Raw genomic sequence first — 24,657 nt, forward strand, 5'->3', positions numbered from 1 at the left:
CAGAACATCGTATGATTAAGTTAATCAAGAATTAACATGAACTTTTTTGTTAATCATAGGTTGAAAAACGGTAACATTGTGTTAATTACAAATTAAACCTTAATCAAAAATTAATCATCGATTGAAAAACCGGCCCTAAGTGTATCTGCGCCCACTTCCAGCATATGGTGCACCTGAACCAAGTTTCGCGACCTTTACCATAGTCACCACAAATAATGCAATTTTCACCATCATGATCCTTATTGGTGGTTCTTTTATAATTGAGAATCATCTGAAAAAAGGAAAAACGCACATACACCACTTTGTTTTGTGGGTGGTCTTATTGCCCCATTATTTGACTCTTAAAAACATTTAAAAAATATAATCTGTAATATTCAATAAGACAATCAAATACATACTAAACTGTGTTATAATAATCTTATATTAAACACAAAAATTTCTTCTTCTTTATTTAAATTATTTTTATATTTACTTTTACTTACACCTAAAATTAGATCAAAACTGACGCTTTGGCTTTTTATTTTATAAAACACCAACTGATATCACCACAACGACCATTTTTGCTATACAACTTATTCTTCCTTCTAGAAGATGGCAGCACCCTATTTTGAAGGAAATACTGTGTTTTCAATTTGGTTGTAGGTCGTAAAATTTTATGGTACTTTAAGTTAAAGATCTTGGGGGGCTTATAAATCCTAGTTTACCACTAGCAGGTAATATTTTAAGCAGGGTTGTATTGTACATTTTGTATATTTGCATTGTACGGAAAACCTTTTCAAACCCAACCGTTGTGCCTGTTAATCCCTCATAATATGCAATAAAATGTTACGACCTACAACCAAATTGAGAATACAATAAGAACGCGGTTTTTAAAATATAGGGGTGGCCTTATTGCCTCTGGTGGCCCCATTCCCCCATTGCCCCGGTTACTTGAAGGATCAATAACGTTAGTAAAGTCTACTAAATTCTAAAGTTTACTTCTTAACGTTGGGCGGCCATCTTTCTATTTTAGATTTTGACATCTGTCATTCATACACTTGGGCGACTCGCGTTACATCACAGTATTGGGTAAAAATTTAGTTATTTCGCTTTTTTAGAGGCTTTTTTTTAATAGGAATAATTTAATTACATATTATTAAATATTTCGTGCAATTATTGATAAAAAAATCGTGAGAAATGCTTCAAAATGTTCATTTGACTCGATCGAGCCGCCTTTGGACATTTCAACTCCTTGGATATGAAGTGTTTCTTCAAGTCCGGTTACCAAAAGAAGCCAATTCAATCGTTTCTATAGAGATACACAAAGGCGCGGTTTTCGACCGCTTGAAGATACATATTGAGTTAAACTAATCGCTTGCAACAATTTCTCATGGAGTCTTAAACGAACGATCTTTAGTTGTGAATAATATAAACGTAATTTTTATATGCCTTTTTAAAATGTTGAATCAATTAAGATTTACATACTCCATTCTTTATCTTGGTGAGTGGTGGATGCGATCAAGCAGGCCATAGGTAGCTTTGTAAGTTTGACTTTTTCCACCAAATTTGTGTGTCGTGTAAATCAAATATAACTGTCATCGCTGTCATTCAGATTCAGAATCTTCGTCAAGCATTCATGTCCAAATCTCATAATTTTATGTCGCGAAATGTAAATATATAAGCCGTACACATCGATTCTTAAATTTAACCGTTCCCGATATGAAAATTATCGGCGTCCGTCGTCGGTCAATCCGACCGAACATTATTCCCGTCCCGTGCCGGCTAAAGAAGTTTGACCGGAAATTGTGTGGCTGGTCTAGAACATTTTGAAATTCCCAAGCAAGTTATTAAAATTTTAGAAAACGATGCGATATGAAGATGACACGTTTTAGGTCATGTCTCGGTGGTCTCGGTGCATATGAATCATGAGCAATTTCTGTGGCGGTCGTGAAAATGTAGGTAAGTCGAAAATGTTAATTTTTCAGGGCAACGATTCAAAATTCCACATCATTCCTAAAATCCTGTAATTAAATAGAAACTTCTTTCTACCTGTACTTGCTTTCAATATAAGTAAATTTTAAACTGTGAAAATCTGAATTATTTAATTCCATGATTTATTATTAAGGTGTAAACATCGTTAACTCATTTTTGAAATTATTTGACTTACCTACTTTTTCACGACCGCCACAGATTTAACCTGGAAAATAATAAATAGAAAGACTTTGCGGCGTCTCTGTAAGTATGGGGTGATCAAGAAGGACTGTTTGAGTTGGTAATACTGAATTTTATTTTTAAATGGTACAACCGGAGTAACTTCCGGTTGTTGATGGCTTCACACTGACAGTCGCATCAGTGACAAGTCAAATTTGACATTTCAAATTAAAATAAACATGCTGGTGAATCGTTCGAGAGAAGAGTTAATTATTGTTTAGACCAAAATCGGGAGTTCTACGAGAATTTCCTTTAGTTCATTTTTACATTATTGTTCTGAATTTCAACTTTGATTTCTTTTTGCCGTTACTTTTTGCTCTCATAACCTACCATTTTGTCGTTGTTAATGCTACGTCAGATATCTCAAATAAACCAACAAAACATATCCGGTTGCACTGTTGTAAATATCCGAATAAAAAAATGTTGTTAATTGTATTGCCAACTTAAACAGTCCTTCTTGATCACCCGGTTCATTATTGTAATATTTGAATATTTTTCAACAACTACCAACGCACTTTACCATTGGAACTTTCAAAAAACCCTAAATTCAACTTGACGGCTGAAAATTTGCCAAAGACCACTCACCAAGATAAAGAATGGAGTATAAAAAATTGATCGTCAATAAAAAATGCTGTAGGGAAAAACTAGTCCTTGAAAGACGTCTGGTTTGCAAGAAAAAAACAAAAACCGTAGACGCATATGAAACAAACGTGCAATTTTGCAGAATTTTGGTCATCCCTTTTCGCAGAAGCGCAGGTGACATATTTGACGTTTATCTTACTAACCTTACAAACACTTACGAAGTTAAAGACAACATTTGGACCTAATTTATTATACTGGATGCTTTAATTCTTCCATAAAGCACTAAAATACGATCGGGATATTTAAGCAAGGTAATTTAGTTCACGTACTATGGCGGCCAACAAATTTTGGCCGTCACTTTCTTGACATTCAAGTAAAGTGTAAATAAACCTTTAGGAATCGTAACCCCACTTTCGATTCTTGTCATTTTGACAATCAATTTAAACTGTTTGAAGCTCAGATATTCCAAAAATCCGACATGAATAAACAAAATTAGAGCAATCGTACATAGATAACCTGAAGTAAACGTTCTGTGTAGTAGAAATGACAAAATAATTTTGAGTTTTGAAATTTACCACCCAAAAAATAACGTTCATAATCAAGACGGTAATCATTAGGGCCCGGATTTTAGGCAAAATGGACTATTTTTATTTTTTAAGGCACATGTATGAAACTTGTCTATAAATGATTTCTGGCTTAATTAGAGTAATTAGAGCCATATTTGATTCTGCCTATTCGGCCTAAAATGCCCTTTAAATACCTATTTTACCTTTTAACTGCCTGAACATGCCTAAAATGACCAAAAATCAATTTCATTTTTGCGGTTTTTTCCCAATTTTCGAATTCTGGGAAGTTTACGGTATTGAAAATGTAAAAGTGGTACCTCAATAAAATTTACAATGCTTTATGATTTTAAAATTTAAGGAGATGTAATTACTGAAATGTACAAAGTGCAGTACAATACAGGAATTACTTTTTCGCTTTTACGGTTGGGACCATGATGTCAGCGGTAAATACTCCGACAATACCTAAGTACCACAAACCATTAGACTGGACTGGCATAAATTACAGAGTTTATCTGTTTGCCTCTGTTCGAAGGGGTGCAGGTATACGCGGTCTAATGTTTTCTGATACTTAGGTATTGTTAGAAGCTTTAACGTTTATAAAATGGTCCTTGCCATAAAAACGAAAATTAAAATCCCGAAGTGAAACAATAAGAGAAACCTTAAGGGTGTCATTTTCTAAAAATTTAAGAAATATAAAATTAACCATCTCCTCTGAAATTTGGTGGGAGACGTAAATATAAGCATTACAAATTTGTCATTTCTCGTTTACTTTATCTCCGTGCAGTGGTCGTGTTTCTTGTGAACCTGTTTAAAGTGAACATAATGCCGAAACAAAAAATTAGTTTACGCGAAAAAATATTACAGTGGACAAGCAAGAAAGATTTATATGAAATAAAATCAACCCGAGAAATGTTTTGTAAAGCTTGTGGTAAACTGGTAAGTTAAGCATAATTAAAAATATGTCATTTTATATTTTTTACTTATTTGAAAATTTTATTTTTTGTAGTTTATATGCGAAAAAAAATGTCACTTGCAACAGCATGAGCAAACGGCCATCCATAAAGAGAACATTATGACACCGCTTCGGCAAACGTTGCTGACACAGAACTTGGAGGAATCGGCAAATAGTACATTCAATATGGAACTTTGTAACGTCTTTTTAGCTGCCAATATACCATGGCACAAACTACAAAATCCTGCGTTTCAGAATTTTCTGACAAAATATTGTGGTAGAAAAATTCCGGATGAGTCTACTTTACGGAAAAATTATTTACCAAAATGCTACAAAGATGTATAAACATACTATCTTTTAATATTTAATTTAAAATTATTTTCACTTTTAGACTATTGACCGCATTCGGAATGAGCTGGATCCTTTTAACATATGGGTTTCAGTTGACGAAACAACAGATGCACTTGGGCGATATGTGGCGAATTGTCTGGTTGGGAAACTTTCAGAAGATGAACCTGGAAAATCTTATCTTTTGGCGTCTAAACAATTAGAAAGAACAAATCATGAGACAATAGCTAGATTCGTAAATCAATCTTTAGGTAAGGGTTTTTCACTTTTTTAAATTTATTTTGATTTAAAATTTCTATGCGTAGAAATCTTGTGGAGTACCAGAGTTGTTGCTGAAAAGTTTCTTTTGTTTGTAACGGATGGAGCACCATATATGATAAAATCTGGTAGACACCTTAAGGTGTTTTATCCAAAAATTGTGCATGTCACATGCTTAGCGCATGCTTTAAATCTAGTGGCTGAAAAAATTCGCTATCAATATGAAGATGTGGATAATTTAATTTCGAACGTGAAAAAAATTTTCGTTAAGGCACCTTTGAGAGTTGAAATGTACAAAAAAAAAAAAAAAATGAGGAGCCCGAGGGCTCTTTATTCAGACAAAGCGCCAAATTGGGCGCTGGGTACAATCAATAAATGTCGACAATTTCGAAACATTTCAAGATATAACTCACGTTGGAGACAGTACCTGCCTGCTTAACTATATTAACAGGTGTGAAAATTTGCGGATTGGGCCATTATTATTTTACACTGCTTCACAAGCACGACGCAATTTACGGACTATTCTCTTAGTTCACACTCGGAATCATTTCATTCCACGGTGTTCTGGACTCGATTTGGTAGTTCGCTACTGATGTGCTCGTCCGTCTCTAATCTACCTGTTGTCGATTGGGTCTTCATCTTGGGTGATTCTGGGAGGCGACGCTCACGGCTCCCGCGCGAAGCCGTGAAGAAGTTCCAGTGGGATGTGTGGGATCCGCTCAAGGTCTGGAATTCCACCCAGGGCCACCCGAAGCTCATCCCTTTCCGCGTCAAAGGTAGAACACTCCAGAATGCGATGGATGGGGTCATCTAGAGTGCCGCAAGTTGGACAGTCTCCTGTGTCAGATTTGCCTATTCGGTGCAAGTGTGTGACGAACGGTCCATGACCGGAGAGGACTTGGGTGCTGAGTCTCGTGAACTCCGTTCTAGGAGCCTCAGGAACGTTTGGAAAAAACGAGTGGGTGACCGGGGCTCGTCGAGAGTCGTCCCATCTGCTCTGCCACCGATCCAGCGTCATAATGTGGAGATACTCTCTCAGGTGTCTTAAGCTTTCGAATTCCTCCCTGTGGACCATCATGTCCAGGTAGGCCGCCGTCTCCGTTCTTCGAAGCATTTTTACGCAGTTAGTCTCCGCCATGGTCAGGTCCAGGGGGGGGATGCCCGAGAGCACCCCCGCTGCCTCGTTGGAGACCGAGTTGTACCCCCCGCAGATCATCCTCCCCACGGCACCACCCAACGACAGCAGCATCCGTCGAACTCTCGACACCCTAAGCCGATGCGCCCAGACCTCAGATGCGTAGGCGACAATGGGGAGAATACCACACTTGTAGATCGCGTGTAGCGACCTCCCCACCGGAACATCCCATGTGACATGAACCTTCCTCCTTAGGGCTAGCACGATCTTCCTCGCCCGCTCGCAGACTGCACGCACGTGCGTGTGAAAATTTAGCTTTCTGTCTACAATTACGCCCAGGTATTTCGCTGACGATGCCGACCTTGGAGTCGCCTAGCCTCACCCTGATGTCCCGGTGATGCACACGGGGAGGGGACTTGTTTATCATAATCTTCGTCTTCGTGCCTGAAATTGTTAGCTTCTGTCTCAAGGCCCACTCCATCACCCGCTCAACGCTCTCCCTGATGTGGTCTCTTAGTTCTTGTCTGGTTCTTGCTCTTACAACTATCGCAATGTCATCTGCGTATGCGATGGTCTCTGTATTGGGCAACAGTTCCGCGTCGAGGTACATGTCCAGCACCGAGTTCCAAAGGGTGGGCCCCAGGACAGAGCCCTGAGGGCAGCCCTTCGTGCAGGCCTTGGAGACCTCTACAGACCCGTCTCTGTAGGTGACCGTCCTGTCTGTCAGGTAGCTCTTCAGCGTCGCCAACAGGTACCCAGGGACCCCCTTCTGCCGCAGGCTCCTAATGACCGCTGGCCACCAAACGTTGTCAAACGCTCCACTGATATCGATGAATATAGTCGCCGCATATTTGTCCGTCGTTTCCTCGATGGTCTCTTTATATTTGAGAAGGGCACTTACAGCGGAGCGACCCGAGATGAAGCCATACTGCCTCCGGGAGTGAAAGTCCTCCGTCGTCGCGAAGAGTCGCCTCCTGATGAGCCTTTCGAATATTTTCCCATACTCCGTGAGCAACGTTATTGGTCGATAATTCTTCCTGTCACTCGGGTCTCCAGCAGGGTCCTTCATTAGGATTTTTAGGCAGCCCTCCTTCCAGCGCCTAGGGTAGTACGCTGCTCTTAGACACGAATTATATAAGTGCAGCATGAAGCCCCGAACCACCGGGTGCACCAGCTTCACCAGCCTGCCCCTCATCAGGTCCACCCCTGGTGCCTTCTTTGGTTTGATGGCTTGTACTAGTTGTTCCAGTTCCTCATTCGTGACCTCCTGGATGTCATACCTATATTCGTGCTGCAGGGACTCGAAGTCCTGACGCCAGATTCTGTGCACAACATCTTCTGTCGTCTCGTCGTCGTCTGGAAGCAGTTTGTTCACCAAGTAGCCCGCCGCTTGCTTGGGCGTCAGGGTAACCTCATCTCCCTCTTGGAAGGCCGCCATGGGTCCCCTCTTGCGGAATTTTTCGGTGGCAATCTTATACACCACACCCCATGGATTCGGGGCCAGGTCATTTTCAACGAACTTAACCCAGGATTTTTCTCTTGTCTTAGTCAGCTCTCTCTTGTATTTATCCTTAGCGAAGTACATCTCAGTTGCCAGGAGATTGGCCTGGTCCGGGTATCTGTTGGTGTACAGGATCTTCTTCTTAGCTAGGTAGACTTTTCGGAGCCTCTCGATCTTGCTCGTCCACCACTCTGGTCTCTCTGGATAGGTCCTCCGTTTCTTGGCCTTGGCGCGGACAATCCGGTTTATTCCCTCATAGAAGCGGTCCACTGCAGCGTCTATGGTCCTAGGTGAGACCAGCACCGGGAAGTCGCGGAGCAAGCCTCTGCAAAGGTCCGACAGGTCTGGTTCGATGTCCTCTAGTTTCAGGTTGGAGCAGTCCATCACGTATTCCTCAATGCTCGCTGCGGACTGCAGTGGCAGAGCGCAGGTAAATCGTATGACCCGGTGGTCTGAGGTGTTCACGTCCTGGAGAACTGTCCAATCTCTGACCCAGTTAATCGTGTCCGTGGTGCCTAGGGTAAGATCGATGTTACTTGATCCATTGGCAGAGGAGAAAGTTGAGTGCAGGTTATCCTCGTTGAAGATCACTAGGTCATTAGCCAAAATGAAATCTTCTAACACCGGTGAGTTCCTATCACATAGTGTGTCAAACCAGATTGTTGAACGACAATTGAAGTCCCCACCTAGCAGAACCGTTTTGTCTTGCAGGTTCGTTAGGATCTGCTGTAATTTTGTAACCATGTTACGGACTGAGTCATTGTTAGGGGGGGCGTAGATCGAGATCACAAATACGGACTCTGTGGATATACCATCGATTGATACTACCGTTACATATTTGGAGGACAGATGTCTGAGGTGCAGCACATTCAAGGTGGGGTTGTTCACCAAGAGACAGCTAGAAAACCTGTTGTCGTTGTTGGCAATGAGGCGTTGGTTCATGAGCCCAGGGATTGTGTATGTTCCTCTGCTGGTCTTGTAGTTGTACGGCTCTTGGCAGAGGGCTATGTCAATGTTCTCTTGCCGGATATATGCCAAAGTCTCGAGTGTAGCGCAGCGCGAGTTGTGTAGATTCGCTTGTATGACTGAACATTTATTCTTCATAGTCGATGCTAGCCTGTATTTCTTCCAAGTTCTTCCACTATATCGGGCAAGAGTAGACGTGTGTGGAACCCGTTTATGTTCTTTTGCACGATCGAATCCGTTTAGAAGTAGTGTAATATGTGGGAACGAGATTGTTAGTAGCTAGTTTGAGAGCAGTCGGTGTCGGATTCAGTAATTGCAGATTGAGGGCCATCTGGATTGTTAAATAACTTGTTGAGTTTTTTCCTTGCCTTGGTACATCTTTGTTTCAACCCTTTCGAGCCTATCTGTGGATGAATGTCGGCCAGAATTTTAATTAACGCAGGGATATCGTCGGCTAGTTCTCTAGCTAGGGTTAGCGGACTTGGACACCCAGATATATTTTCGAACAGGTAGATTAGCTTCTCTAGGGCGAACGTCGGGGTAGGAGTTAGGTTGCCAAAGAATGTCCGTAGTGGTTCAAGTTGCTCCTTTATATCTTCTTTAACGATGGCTGGGTCTATCTTTGGACGTTTTCTCGGGTTTTGTGTTGGGGGCTTTGTTGGCTTCGCGAATGGTTCGTCCCCTGAGGAGGGTGATGGCGGTGAAGTTTCTGTGGTTGATGGAGTGAGTGTGTCGCCCAATCGTTTGGTACTAATTTTATTGAATTCAACCACTGGTGGTGACTCGGGTGACGTTTCACTATCAGAGACGGTCTGCTCTATGGAGTTAGAAATAATAATAGGGGCGTCAGAAGTTGACCTGTTTTGTGCTACAGTCTCCATGCTTGGTTCAGCGTGTTGTGTGCATTGACTTGCAATGTGTCCCGGTTTTTTACAGATGAAACAGCACATATCGTCGTGATTAAGAAAGATTCTATAGCTGGTGTCTTCAAATGTTAATACCATGGAGCTTGGTAGCTCTATGTCTTTATTATCTTCAACGTAGATCTGTCTTGTGAAACTCAGAATATGGGCAAATTGTTCGCCGGGGATGCCAGCACGAAGGAATGAAACAGTGGAGAGTGGCTGCAAACCAATTTGCCTGATGAGTTGTTCCAGCATGTTGTGAGGGATAGAAGGACAAACATTAGAGAGGATAATTCGTTTCGACGGAGTGATCAGCCGTCTAATGCTTATGTTAATCCCTTTTATGACTATTGTTTTATGTTGACGCGCTAGAGATTCCGCCAGTTGGGAGCTGCTTAGGTATATGCAGACTCTATTATTTGAGATTCTTGAGGCAAATGTGATGTTCTTTGGTTCTACTATTTCTGATATGCTGGTTACGTAGTCGCCGAGTTTCAAGTTGTCGTCGACGGACAGGATTATAGCTTGGTCTTTCTTAGGAAAGGGATTCATTTTTGTGGGGTTCGAATTATGTGGGTTAGACATTGAGGGTTCTGACTGAGATAGCGTGCATATCTCGTCTCTGATAGCCGAGCGTTGAAAAAAAACGCCGGCACTCTCGCGTGAAGTTTTTATCGGGAGTGTTGTTGTTTTCGAAAAACACCGATTGGCTTCTTACGCACTAATCTCACCCAATAATTATAGAACTACCTCCCTGAACTACCTGGCTCTGGAACTCGCGTGTTCACAGCACCACGACTGAACTGGGTATGAAATGTACAAAGAAAAACTAAAAGAAATGCCACTGCCTCCACAGCCAATTTTAACACGATGGGGAACATGGCTTCAGGCTGCTATGTTTTACAGCGAACACTTTGATTCCATTAAAGAAGTAAGTATATAAAAGATAAGCAAATTAATTGATTGTTAAACTGTTTTTAACTACTCACAGGTTGTCATGTCCTTTGATGGAAGTTCTGCTGTTGCTATTCAAAAAGCACAGTCTATAATGAAGAAACCCGGAATAAAAAACCAATTAATTTATGTTCGCAGTAATTTTAAAATAATCTGCGAAAGTATTACTCAATTGGAAAAAAATGGGTTACCTTTAACCGATTCAATCAAAATTGTTGAAAACGTATTTACCTCCCTAAAAAAATCTCCAGGCCCTGTAGCAGGAGTAGCAAAAAAAAAACTTGAAGATGTTACTGAAAAAAATCCTGGATACAAATTTCTTCTAGAATTGGCAAGAATTTTTAGAGGTGAAGATGTGCCGGAACATGACACCAAAATGGAAGAAATTTATTACAAATTTGCGCCCATTACCTCTTGCGAGGTAGAAAGAAGTTTTTCAAAATATAAGTCCATTTTGGTGGATAACCGACAATGTTTTAAAGTAGAAAATTTAGAGCAATATCTTGTATGCAATGTAAATACGTAACAATGTAAATAACTAACAAACTTGTAGTATTGTATATTAATTAATAAAAAATAATTAGTAAATATCTTGTTGTGTGTACCTACTTAAAACTTTAAAAACACATTTTTTAATTTAATTAACCACAACTTTAAGGACCTAGTATGGCTTATTTTCAGTTTTTAAGGGACTATTTGCAGTAGTTTAAGGGACTATTTTAGGCACCTATTTCCGACTTTTTAATTGCCTAAAATCCGGGCCCTAGTAATCATGATGACAATAAAGTACGGATTACAATTTTTTTTTTGAATTGACAGACAATGACGGTCAAAATTTTTTGGCCGGCATAGTACGAGTACGTTTCCAGTGTCTTCAAATAAATTGACGACTCTCTTATCCTTACATTTTGTAAAGCCTACATTTGAATAGGGTTCCACGAGAAAACTAACTGTGTCATTGAAGTTCTTACGACACTCAACATACGCAATTTTTTTTTCCTTTTTCAAAAATATTGAAATTTCTGTCGCTGTAGTCTATTTTTAGAGTATTTTCAATAAATTTACACAATTTGACGTTTCTAATAAAGCGCGCCCAATTTTGACAGACTTTAAAGGGTGTACAATTGTTTCAAAAGGTAACTGCTCAAATACCTTCAAATTTTACATTAAATTTTTAACGACAAAATCTAATCTTTTCGTTGAATCAGACAAGTGATTTACTTAATTGTTTGTGTAGACCCCTATTTTTTAATGTTTAACAATCTAATAATAATCGCGCATAATTTTCGATAAAGAAAACATGTGTTAAATTTTTTTAACTTGAGGTAATTTTATTATTACTAATTGAACCTTCACGGTCTAAAATATCTGCATTTCAAATTTCATAAAAATCCGTTGGCAAATAACCGAGATATTAAGCTCGAAAGTCTTAGCTTAGACACCTGTATAACTTTCAAACTAATAGTTTCTGAGATATCGATACTTAAAGGTGAAAGCAGATTGGAAATGGAATTCCAATTTTACGTAGAGAATTCCACAAGAAATTCTTTAGTTCTTTAGTACCTACTTGGCTATCTGAGTTCTTTCGAAATGCTCAACGGAAAGAAAATATTTCCATTATTCCATATTTTTGGCACACACTGTATTTATTTGTCATTTAAATAATTTGATAACAAGCTCTAAATAAATCAGTTCTTGGAATAAATCAAGATAAGAGATAACAGAACGTTCGAATAAACGATATATTCGTTGAATCAGATATCAATCAACGCCTTCAAAGTTTGCAAAACATCTAATATTAACACATCTGAAGCCGCTAGCATATTTTTGAAAATCAGCAAAGCTGTTGAGACAATTTTTAAAAACATACATATAATAGTTATTTTTTGTTCCACACTGTCAGAATTTGAGAATTTCCTTCTATGTGAACGGATTTTGATAAATGTGACAACTTATCAAAACGAAACGTCAAGTTAATTTTAAAGATTTTAAGCGATTTGGAGCCATTAAGGGGGTCGTCAAACAAAGAAACGTATTCAACTCGTTCGTGTGTCAATTGGGGTTTTTTGGCACGAGTGGGCCAGTTTAAAACGCGAGTGAAACGACGACCCCCTTAAAGGCTCCAAATCGCTTAAAATCTTTAAAATTAGCTTGACGTTTCGTTTTGACAAGTGGTGACATTAATCAAAATCCGTTGACATAGGAGAAATTTCTCAAATTCTGACAGTGTCGAACAAAAAAAATATTTCATTTTAATGAAAGCAATGGAAGAAAATGTGATTGTTTCTGCTGAGATTCAAGAAGCAGCTAAATTACCATGTTCGAATTTAATACCGGTAGGTACCGAAGAAACTAGAGATGCTTACGAAAAGGAATTTCGTCTGTTTAACCGCCGGATGGAAGACAAAGGAATTACTAATGGTATCAACGAGGACTTATTGGTTTTACGTGGTTTTTAGAACTTTAGTGACTTATATGGCTTTTAGATCACTAGCGACTTACATGCGATTGTATTTGTTTAAAATCACCATAGTTATGGTCTTATGATAAACATAAGGTGTTGGATAAAATATATACCTATTACAAATAGGTACAGTTTGTTAAAATTATATTTATTTTATTTTTTCAAAAAAGTAAAGTTTACATTTCGCCATTATTACTTGTTTAATACTTGAACAGTTGACAAATCAGACGATGCATGCTTTGTAAGTGGAAGCCAACTCTTTGGCTTTTCCAACAGCAGCATCTGCACAAGCTGTGATGAGTCCTATTTGTTCTTCTACAGCTGCACGGTCAGTTTCGATTTCATCATTAATCAAACCGGGAACAGCATCCGCCTTCTCCTGAATCGTCGCAATCACACCATTGAGACAGTCCTCATCGGCTTGACCGCAGATAACAATCTCTTTCTCCTGATCAAAAATCGTTTTCAAACATGAATCCGTTAGTCCAGAACTCTTCGTATAGATAAAAGTTATCGTCTCATCAGCTTGATTGTCGACGCAGGTATTCACCGCGTCTGAAGTTACTTTCTCTATCAGTTTCGAAGCAGTACGACATTTGGTTGACCCAATGCGTTCAAAAAGTTTTCCTATCTCTTCTATTTGTTTCTGCGCAGCTGCTTTTGTTTCAATGGCTGCTGTGTCCACCTCAATAGACAACTTGGTGTGTTCCAAAAAACCTCCATTGAGATTGTCAATTGTGGCTTTTCTTAGAAGATTAAGCGCTTCTTCTGCATCATCGATCAAATCAGATTTGCAGGCCTAAGAAAGAAAGGAAACATTATAAATACAACTAGTTCTTACAATTCTTACATGGCCCAAAAATAGAGCTCCAAGAGCAAAGAACAAGAAGTTTTTGTACATGGTGTTTGTTTGTCAGAAGCTGTGACTGCAGTGGAATGAGTTACAACACCTTTTATACTATTTCTGAAGTGTCATAGAATTCGAATTATCACAAGTTTGTTGATAAACATTATTTTTCCGATTTGTTGTCAAAAATAAATTTTAGATTAATCAGATTTTTTCTTTGTGTGATTCCTGAGATATTAATAAATCTGTAATAATCACTGCTTTCTTTATGTTCTACTAATGTAGATACCATCAAAATATAACAAGTAAGTACTCTCATTAATACGACAGCTGTGATAAAATATTATCATAATTTTTGGCAAATTTGAACTTAGAAGTGTTTGTACAAAATATGGTATAATACGAGTATGTTTTTTAAAGTACAAGTTGGGAGAATTGTTGCAAACAATTTATAATTATTTCAGGCTCTGACTTGACGTTGTTGGGGATTACATTGTAAATTAACCCGTTTTAAGTAACCCATAAATTTTTCAACGAATGATCTTTTAAGACGCGTTGTTGACGTCTTGTTCATACTCGTAAACAAGGTAAGACTGCTAGCTATTGTTTATTACTTTACTAGCTGACCCGGCGAACTTCGTACCGCCTCAGAGTCAAGAAATGTTGTGTTAACTTATTAGCTGAATTGAATGAAGTTTTTTTATTAAGATAAAATGAATAATCAAAGTGAATTGAAATTTAATGATTTAATGAGTACACAAATTTAATGCTAAGCACTACTCACTCTGACGGAGATTATTGATATTCACGTCACGTGATGTGCAAATGTGATTAACTCCCATGAATTTACGACAATTCATTGATGAGTACTGAAAAATTAAGTTTTTTCGGTAAATTCATTTGCAAGAAGTGAGAGTATAATGAGTAGTAGAGCAAACTGCTGTGTCTCTAGTTGTAACTAACTATGCAGTGAATTTTTTATGAATGAACCATAGGGATTGACATGGTGTAAACTTTATTTCATGTCTGTTCATTTGTTTTTGTTTGATAGTTTCGAGGTTAGGTATGCCGCACAGCAATAAATGTTCAACCCAACCCTAAAACAGCTTCCCCCGCGACGTAGCATTACTTGGGGTAGCATTTAAATAATTACAGACAGTTGACGTACTTAAATGCATAATTAGTTAGATACAGGTGCGATACACTGAATAAGTGAATAAGCCCATTTCTAGCGTTAGCCATGACTTTGATGGTTGATATAAACGCGAGATTTAAAAAAAAAAACACAAACAAAATTGCAAGGGGACAAATCCGGCGATCGGGCTCTCTACTACAAATTGCCCCTTATTGAGGTGAGACTCCAGTTCTTCGTCTTGTCGCACTCCCGGTTTGTCTGAAATCATGGTCTGAACGTAGTGACCCATGTAACAATTGATTTCTGGTTCGGGACATGACCCGACATTGAAGCAATTTCGGAAGGGTTGCGATCACAGAAAATCAGTTTGAAAAGTAGACCTCGACGGCAAACGCAGGCTTTCCACTCTTCCAACGCATGGTGGCAGCTGACAGGGATAGGGAACAAATTTTGAAAACCACGGCTTCCGAATGAGACCACTCCCGTCCCATTACGACCCCTACAGTCTAAATAGCGCGCATTTCAAAAAAGGAAGTTTTGTTGTCGCACCCTGTACAATGCAAAAGTAGGTGTTGTTGAACACCATTGATCACACTTGGTGTTAAAACTCAGCTGACGTTAAATCTCAATTAAGTTCAAATTGTCGATGCGCGCACAATGACAGATTGTGACAGATGACATAACCTTTCAAAATGAATTTTCTTCATAATTTTTTTTCGTTAGTTATTCGATGTTTTAATAGTTATTCTGCTAATCCGGGCGGAGACAAACCCAACAATATAAGGATCATAAAAATCTGTCCAGCCGTTCTTGAGTTATAAATAGCGTAACTAACCCGACTTTGTTTTATACAGGGTGTTAGGTAAATGTCCGGCCAAACTTTAACCGCGAGCTACTGGCTTCATGTAGAACTCGGAAAAAATATTTAAAAAATTCTATGTCAAAAAATAAATTGACATTTAATTTTTGAGGTACAATTTTTTTTAACTGCTTTTAGTCTTCTACGTTGTCTCACAACCTCGTAGGTAAAATTTCGGCACATTTTTAAAATACACCTTGTATATCATATTTTATAAAACGTACACAAAGAATTAGGCTTAAAATGAACCTTGACGTACTCCAAAATTGGCGGAAAATGAACAGGAAAAGAAGAAGTCAATTACTGAGAAAGAATTACTGTAGCTTAATTATAACATTTTGATCAATATGGTCAAAAGCTTTGCAAAAATCAACACATATTTCTTATTATTAACTTAAAAGTTCAAATTTAAGAAGCCTGTACTAGATACGAACTATTTAGTTACTAACTTGTAGAATAGATATAGGAGAAAATTACCATTTCACACATTTTTGAAAAATGGAAAATAGATACAACATTCAACAAAACCTGAATAAAATGGTATCAAGTTTACTGCTTTTTGACGAAAAGCAGAAACATGAATCTGCTAAGATCAAGCTACAGGCGCTATCAAAACTATCAAAACGAATAAGGAGACACTTGTGCAGATGCCTTTATTTTGTGCAATATTTTACGAAACAATTTATAATTTTAGCACCAATATAGAGATACTCAAGAGTCACTCGCTGCAAAGGTAGCCACTCTTTTCGTTTCTTTTTGTTGTCAAATAAACAAAAAAACAACCTGCCTGATTTCCTAACTTTATCACAATCGCGGTGTTATGCATCAACATCCTCCATATATACACATTTTTCTCGCTTTTTAGATTTCTTTAACATGAGACAGTTTAACAAAATTGTGAATAGTATTGGCAGATTGCTAGACTTAGTTGTGTGTAATAAGTCCTGCCGTGTTGCTAAAGCAGACGATGTGCTTGTTCCGGAAAACAACTACCACCCGGCACTGGAGATAACTACGAGCTGGACGGAAGACACTCATAGCTTTCCGACTTTCTCTTCTTTGAACTATAACTTTAGAAAAGCAGACTTTTATAGTCTATATATTGAGTTGTCTAGTATAGATTGGTCGTTTCTAGAACAAGCATATGAAACTGAGAGTGCTGTTGATTTGCTTTATCAAAGGTTATACTCAGTTTTTGATAAACATATTCCGAGGAGGGGTGGGTCTCTTGGCACGTATCCTGCTTGGTTTGACAGGGAACTGATATACTTAATAAGGAGGAAGTATAAGGCATGGCAAAGATATAAGCGCTCAGAACGAATTCATGCCTACAATATTTTTAAACAACTCAGAGCCGAAGTTAAGGTGAAAGAAAGACACGCATACAATAATTACGTGACTAGGATGAGCGCCAGTGTCAAAGCTAATCCTAAATACTTTTGGAGTTTTGTGAACTCGATAAAAAAATCCACCTCAATTCCAGACGTCATGAATTATGATGGGTCTATATTAAAAGATCCTAAAGATATCGTAGATAAGTTTGCTGGGTACTTCTCGAAATCATTTATGGTAAATAATAAAAATCAACAATCTAATCAACGTCCTACTGAACTTGTGAACAAAAACGTGTTATACTTAAACGATATATCTGATGATGATGTACAAAAAGCTATAAAAAAGCTGAAAAATAGTCAAACGGCGGGCCCTGACCAGATACCCTCTTTTTTACTTTGTGACTGTAAAACAATTTTCTCAAGTCCCCTAAAAATAATCTTTAATCTTATTGTTAAAACTTCCGTGTTTCCAGCTAAGTGGAAGGAATCTCGACTCTGCCCAATATTCAAAAATGGTGATAAATCCGATATAACCAACTATCGGCCAATAGCAATAATCAACAACTTTGCTAAAATTTTTGAATTTATTCTGTTTGAAAGAATATATCACCACATATCGTCAAACATCTCTGTTAACCAGCATGGCTTTATGGCTCGAAGATCTACCGTCACTAATTTGGTTTCCACCACGCAATTTTTGTGTGAAAGTTTGGATGCGCACGGGCAGGTTGATGTTATATATATGGACCTGTCCAAAGCATTTGATCGCGTGAATCACAGGTTACTGCTTTATAAATTAGATGATTTCGGTTTATCCGATGGGTTGATTTTGCTCATTGAGTCATATGTTCGGGAAAGGGTTCAGTTTGTTCAATATAGAGGCTTCAGATCTGAATCTTTCTCTCAAACTTCAGGGGTTCCTCAGGGTTCTGTCCTTGGACCCCTGTTTTTTAATATATTTATCAATGATCTGACCTCTTTATTAAATGAAAATTTTCAAATGTATGCTGACGATTTGAAGATTTATCGTACAGTTTCGACACTTAATGATTGTTCTAGGTTGCAGAAAGATCTTGACATCATTCAAAAATGGTGCAATGACAATGATCAGCTAATCAATACTAAGAAGTGCTATGTGTTGACTTTCTCAAGGAAGTTAGACAAAATTATATGTGACTACTGGATAGGTGGGGTAAAGATACTGCGTGCTACTGAGCTCAGGGATCTTGGAGTTGTCTTCGATTGTGGTCTCACTTTTCGCAATCATATTGAATATGTGACATCTGCTGCCTACAAATCTCTGGGTTTTGTTCTTCGTAACAGGAGATTATTCCATAGTGCTGAGGCAATTGTATCGCTTTATAAGGCTTATGTGCGATGCAAATTGGAGTATGCTGGTATTGTTTGGTCACCAATATACAATAACCACACCTGGGCCTTGGAGAAGATTCAAAGACATTTTGCTAAATTTTTAGTATTTAATGAAACTGGTCAATACCCACCTAGGGGACTTCAGCAGGAAACCCTTTTAGAATGTGTTCAGCTTCACTCATTGACGAGTAGACGGGATTTTGCTAAAATCAAATTTCTGTCGGATGTCCTCAGCTTTTCTGTTGAATGCCCCTACCTTTTGTCAAAGCTTCTTATTAAGGTTCCTGCTTTTAATTGTAGAAGATGTGAAGTTTTTGAACTAAGATCTGCGAGGACAAATGTTCTACTAATGTCACCGTTACACCAGATGGTTAACAGCTGTTCAACCAAAGCTGACTCCAATAAAATCGACATATTCTTTACAAGACCCTCTGAACTTAGGTCTGTCCTGACATATGCCTCTTAATATAGCAAGAATACAGGGTGGTCCCGATATAACCTGCCAGAAGAAATCCAGTAATAGGTGACGATGAGTAGAACTCATACACAAAAAATGTTTCTAATAAAAGTCTTTTCGTTTTCGAGATAAAAATAATTGAAAATTTGGTCAAAATTTGCTGTACGCTAATGAGTTAATCGGTTTTAAAAAGGTAATTCTGGTTACTTGGCTGCAATTTCTTTAGCAACGGTACCTGTAACACCTATGACATTTGTCAAGTTTAATTTTAAATTTGCGAATCCTTCAAAAAGTTATGAAATTCACAAAACAAGAATACACCGATTTGCATTTACTCTATGGCGAAACACGTGGTAATTCAAGACCGGCAAGGTGACCATACGGCGAGCGTTTTCCTGAAGGAGTCCTTCCGTCCCGTTGTACTTTTGTGGAGCTACATCTACATTTATGTGAGGTTGGTTTTGACTGATTCCAATACGATGGCGTCGCCTATCCTCCATTTAACCCCTTTGGATTTTAATTTTTGGGGCCACACGAAAGATTTGGTATACGAAGTTGAAATAAATACAAAAGGCCAACTCCAGAAACGCGTAACAGATTCGTAAAAACCCAGAAATGCTTAATTCTGTTTATGAAAATTGGTACCGGCGTACTCAAATGTGCTTAAATGCCAAAGGAAGGCACACAGAGCATTTATTATAAAATATTTTTTCTAGTCTAGTTTACCTTTCATTAGTTAGTAGATATTCTCAGTTAGAGTTGAAAGTACGAATATGTAAAGTGTAAATAAATGTATTCAATACATTATTTTGGCTATTTAACAACAATTAAGACGATACTCTTATTACACAGTTTTTCCACAATTTTGCACACACTACCTCGACATTTATTTACACATTGATGAACACCACTTTATTTATTACTCATTCATCTCAGTCTACAAAATCAGCTTTTGTACCTAAATAAGCTGGTGAATTAACGCACACAGTGTACAGCGTTTTCAATAAATGTCATTAATTTGATTTAGTTTGTCAGATTTGAGATTTGTCATAAACGATTCAGGTACCTATGTTGCTTAGATACTGTCATCCTTACAAACACCAACAATTAATTCCTGAGTAGGTACGTATTTTTGTGGTCAGCAGCGTCGAATGGGTGTGGATAGGGGTTAATTTGTCCCCATTATTTTGGACCTAATGAAAAGGGGTTTTTTGGACTTGTTAGATCTTTCTAATGACTCAGATTTTTTTTGGCAGGTTATATCGGGACCACCCTGTATATGTAAGCTGGCAGTAAGTGTGATTCCTAATGGGAGAGTAGTATCATGCTGCTACTCATTCCACTTACTGCCTAACTAATGATAGCTTGCCTGTAATTAGGTCATTACCTGTTGGCAAGCTTAACTAAATAATAATAATAATAATAATAATAATAATAAAACGCCATAACATTAAATTCAACACAAAAATTTTTTCTATACTTTTGAGCGGTAATTTTATGGTGAAAACATAACTATGGATGTGCTGGGCAGAAGGAGACAACCAAGGGTATATCTTAATAAAATTCAGATAGCTAGAGCAGTAACATTAATTGAAGAAGGTCATTCAAGAAGACGTGTTGCTCAAATGATGAATGTGAGTAATTCTGCAATATCTAGAGCATGGATTAGACATTTAGCTTATGGTATTGTACAACGATGTCCTTACCCACAATGACAAAGGTCTACTACTCCTCGAGAAGATCGTTTACTGACGCGTTGGGCACTTCAGGAACGTAGAATTAGCGCCCGCGCTCTACAAAATCGACTCGTGGCAAGTACTGGAACCAGAATTTCTGACCAAACTGTTCGAAACAGGCTGCACGCAACTCGGTTCCGTGCAAGGAAACAAGCAAAAGTACCTCGTTTAACTCCAGTCCATAGAAGAAACCAAAGAAACTTTGCGCAATTGCATCGCGACTGGACTCCAGAACAATGGAGTAATGTTTTGTTTACGGACGAGTCCAGATTTTGTCTAGACCATAACGATGGACGAATTCGAGTATGGAAACGCCCAGGTGAACGTTACATAGACTCCACCGTACAAGAAATTATTGCTTTCGGTGGAGGGTCCATTATGGCATGGGGTGGAATAACTTTAACTGGTCGCACCGAGCTTGTGGTTCTTCGAGGAGGATCTTTAACAGCTGTACGGTATCTCAGAGACATTGTGGAATCACATGTCGTTCCATTTGCTGAGAATATGGGACGTGATTTCATTTTACAGCAAGACAACGCCAGACCTCACATAGCAGGCATAGTTAGAAATTGTTTCAACGACCACAACATTGAAGTGATGGAATGGCCAGATCTTAATCCCATCGAACATCTATGGGATACATTGAACAAACGAATACGGGAACACCAACCCATACGAAACCTCCAATATGTTGAAGAACTTCTTCTTCAAGAATGGGAACTACTACCCCAGGAGGCAATTTCAAATTTGATTAGGAGTATGCCCCGTCGTTGTGCTGAATTAATCCGGGTCAGAAGAGGTCATACCAGCTATTAATTTTTTTCTTTTTAACAATTTAAATTTTTTTATTATCAAACAATTTATACTTTTAAATGTTTGGATTTAATTTTTTTCTTAAAACCTTATTCAAAACGTTCGCAATGTTTATTACTTAAAGAGTAATTCTTTCTAAAACAAATAAAACATTTTTTTCAATAAACATGTTATATACACACAAAAAAAACTCCATTTTTATAAGTGTCTCCTTATTCGTTTTGAGTATTTTAGAAGAAAATGAAACATATAAAATGACATTTATTTTTTAAATTTAACATAAAATAACATTTTTAATTTACAATGCGAAAATTTCCGATAATAATGCGGAATCTGGAAAAGTGCCCCGAATGCTTGCAGCGTTTCCACGTTGAATGGCAAGGGAAATCCTCTCAAAAAGGAATTTCTTAGATTTTGAATCCCCTGATTCCGCGATAAGTCGGTCTCCGATGACATTAATAAAATCTATTGTTTCTTTGCACCAAGGGCCTAAGGTTTCAAAGGCTAAACCTTTAAATATGTAGTTTGACGAAATAATTGAACGATATTTGTTATGTTTGCGTTTGCAAGCCATTTCAGCGGCAAAACCTGAGACTTCAGATGTTTTCAATACGTAACTGTCTGCAAGTGTATCTACGACAGTAACGTCCCAAACCAAAGGTTGACCTTTATTCCACGGTACTAAAGTCATCCCATCAGGGCGTTTTCCGTCATCAGAAGAAAATTACTATTTCACACATTTTTGAAAATTGCAAAATAGATACATTCAACAAAACCTGAATAAAATGGTAAAGTTTATCCAGAGAGAGATGGGTTGACATAAAAAGTACTACATTCTACGTAGAGGAAGTAGTACCTAGCGCACCTAAAATTTGAAATAGGTATATCCTTCAAGCAGTAGCATTTTTGTCCTGAAATTATGCTCTAATTAATGTATTCTAGTGCATTTTGTAGTCTTGGGTTAATCTCTCGCTGGACAGTCTATCAAGTTTACTGCTTTTTGAGGAAAAGCGCAAGCATGAATCTGCTAAAATCACGCTACAGGCGCTATCAACAAATGCATTTTAATGTGGTTTGTAGGGTGCGGAAGAACAATACTAAAGTTTGATAATGTGTCTAAATCACTAAATCTTTGACTACATTTTTATAGAAGTTTTCTTATATAGTTGACCTCAACAGAATATGATTGACTAAATATTTAGTTAAAATAATCTCTTGCAACAATTTCTTAGGGAATCTTTAACCAACGATCTTTAGTTTTGAATAATAGAAAAGTGTTTTTTTTTTTACTTGGCTTAATTATCAGTTATCACCTTTGAACATTAGTATTAACTTCCTGAGATATCGATATTTAAAGGATAAAGGAGGTTGGAAACTTGGAAATTCCAATTTTACACTGAAATTTCCACAAACAATTCTTTGGTGATAAAATATCCTTTAAATGGCTATCCGATTTCCTTTCAAAATGCTCAACTGGAAATAAAAATATTCTCATTATTTCAAATTTCTGGCACTCACTGTATTTACTTGTCATTTAAATAATTTAAAAACAAGTTCTAAATAATTCAATTCTTCTTGATGATAAGACATAACAGAATGTTCAAATAAACGATAACTTCGTTGAATTTAGATATCAATCAACGTTTTCAAAAATTGAGCGACACGTAATATGTGAAGCGGATAGCATATTTTTAAAAATCAGCAAATATACCTATCGAGAAAAATATTCTAAACATTTTTGATAAGAGGGGAAACAAATAATAGTACATTCTTCAACGAGCGTATAATGATGGTTATTACTCAAGAGGATGAAAATTCCAACACGAGCCGTAGCTGAGTGGTGGAATTGCCCGAGTGAATAATAGCCATTATACTCAAGTTGAAGACTATACTTTCTCCACGGCTATACCAAGAAAAAACAATCTTTGAGAATTGAATTTAATTTGATTTTTAATCTTTGACAATAAAATTGTGCCTCGTTTAGTGGTTGCTGCGCGATGCGCGACTTATTATTTACAAACGCATCCGATTGGCGATCTGCCGTTGTAGAATGAAAATACGAGGGATGTGATTGACCGACAGCCGTGGATTTCAATATACAGGGTCTATCAGAACTGGCGGACCAAAATAATACGGTGAATTCATCATTTTCTGGGAATAATAGGAAAAATGTTCAAAAAAATCTATCTTAAATAGTGATTAGGAAAGAAGCAATTTAAACTGACCAATCCTGTTGTTGATGTTAAGTTGCCTATAAATTAGTTTTCCTGCTTGATTTGTAACTATGGATGCATTTCAAATGATGCATATGCATTGTTGGGTATCCGCATTGTTTGTGTAATAACGGACGTTTTTAGTTTATACAGGGTGAGCAACAACAACTGTTTCAGTTGGCAATAACAAATTTTACATGAAATTTTCAAGACTGTAAATTGCATCTATTTCGGTTTGTTTTTTTTGACATTATTGACAGCTGGCATACTTTTCAAATTTAAACGTCTTAGTTTGTGTAATCTTTTATTAATAATAGTATATTATGTTATGAGGAGCAAAAATGAAGTTTTATGTGTTGCGGCTGGTAGATTGGCTGCCGAACGAGTGAGGCAGACAAACCAGCCAAAGCACATAAAACCATTTTTGCTCCGAATAACATATACTATTTTTTCTTCAAACCTTCATAACAAATTATTTAAGACATGTTAAGAAACCAGGTAGGAATTTCAAATGATTTAGCTAGTTTATTTTACTGCCGCTCATCAGCGGAGATAATAACTTCACGGACGCCCTCAGCGGAGATAATAACTCTATCTGCCGCTCTCAGCGGAGATAATAACTTTATCTGCCGCTCGTAAGCTCGTTAGATGCCATGACAATGAAGTGACACTTTAGCATTATCAATGCAGCAGGATAATGTCATAATTTACGGACGTTTGAAGAAAAAATGGTTTTCTCGTTGGAACATGACATAAAAGTCACCAAAAGTCACCAGAATTTATTGCCAACTCAATCAGTAATTGCTGCTCACACGGTAGTATTTTTCAGGTTATAGTATTTCTGCTAGGACGTTTCCTATTGGGAAAACGAACTGCGTACTCTTGAGCAGCAACTGTGGCACTCTCATTACACTGTCCATATAAAACAAGCATATCAAAATATTCGGATGAAGTAAACATTAAGCGTTTTTAATGACTTTTGTAATTGTCAGAAATAATTTATTATGACATAATATTCAATTATTATGTCTTTGCAACAATCAAGTTTGTTTGGATAGTTACTAATATAAT

General features: G+C 37.6%; 2 protein-coding genes and 1 long non-coding RNA gene across 3 annotated transcripts; 1 reads left to right on the forward strand and 2 right to left on the reverse strand.

The window, feature by feature from the left end:
* Window positions 1-3,103: 3,103 nt before the first annotated feature.
* Window positions 3,104-5,904, forward strand: LOC138133529 (uncharacterized). The gene is made up of 4 exons (XM_069051471.1): window positions 3,104-4,274; window positions 4,345-4,629; window positions 4,682-4,889; window positions 4,944-5,904. Exons 1-4 carry the CDS (start codon window positions 4,161-4,163, stop codon window positions 5,333-5,335), a joined length of 999 nt encoding a protein of 332 aa, XP_068907572.1. The 5' UTR covers window positions 3,104-4,160; the 3' UTR covers window positions 5,336-5,904.
* A 7,049-nt stretch (window positions 5,905-12,953) lies between these two features.
* LOC138133731 (uncharacterized) lies at window positions 12,954-13,826 on the reverse strand. The gene is made up of 2 exons (XM_069051680.1): window positions 13,672-13,826; window positions 12,954-13,620 (listed from the first exon to the last, which is right to left on the reverse strand). The coding sequence occupies exons 1-2, from the start codon at window positions 13,720-13,722 to the stop codon at window positions 13,045-13,047; spliced, it is 627 nt and encodes a 208-aa protein (XP_068907781.1). The 5' UTR covers window positions 13,723-13,826; the 3' UTR covers window positions 12,954-13,044.
* A 3,735-nt stretch (window positions 13,827-17,561) lies between these two features.
* On the reverse strand, window positions 17,562-18,551 carry LOC138133827 (uncharacterized). The gene is made up of 2 exons (XR_011160538.1): window positions 18,499-18,551; window positions 17,562-18,433 (listed from the first exon to the last, which is right to left on the reverse strand). It is a non-coding gene; the product is annotated as an uncharacterized lncRNA (long non-coding RNA).
* Window positions 18,552-24,657: the final 6,106 nt, after the last annotated feature.

This window comes from Tenebrio molitor, chromosome 6, assembly GCF_963966145.1.
Source record: "Tenebrio molitor chromosome 6, icTenMoli1.1, whole genome shotgun sequence".
Classification (NCBI taxonomy): domain Eukaryota; kingdom Metazoa; phylum Arthropoda; class Insecta; order Coleoptera; family Tenebrionidae; genus Tenebrio; species Tenebrio molitor.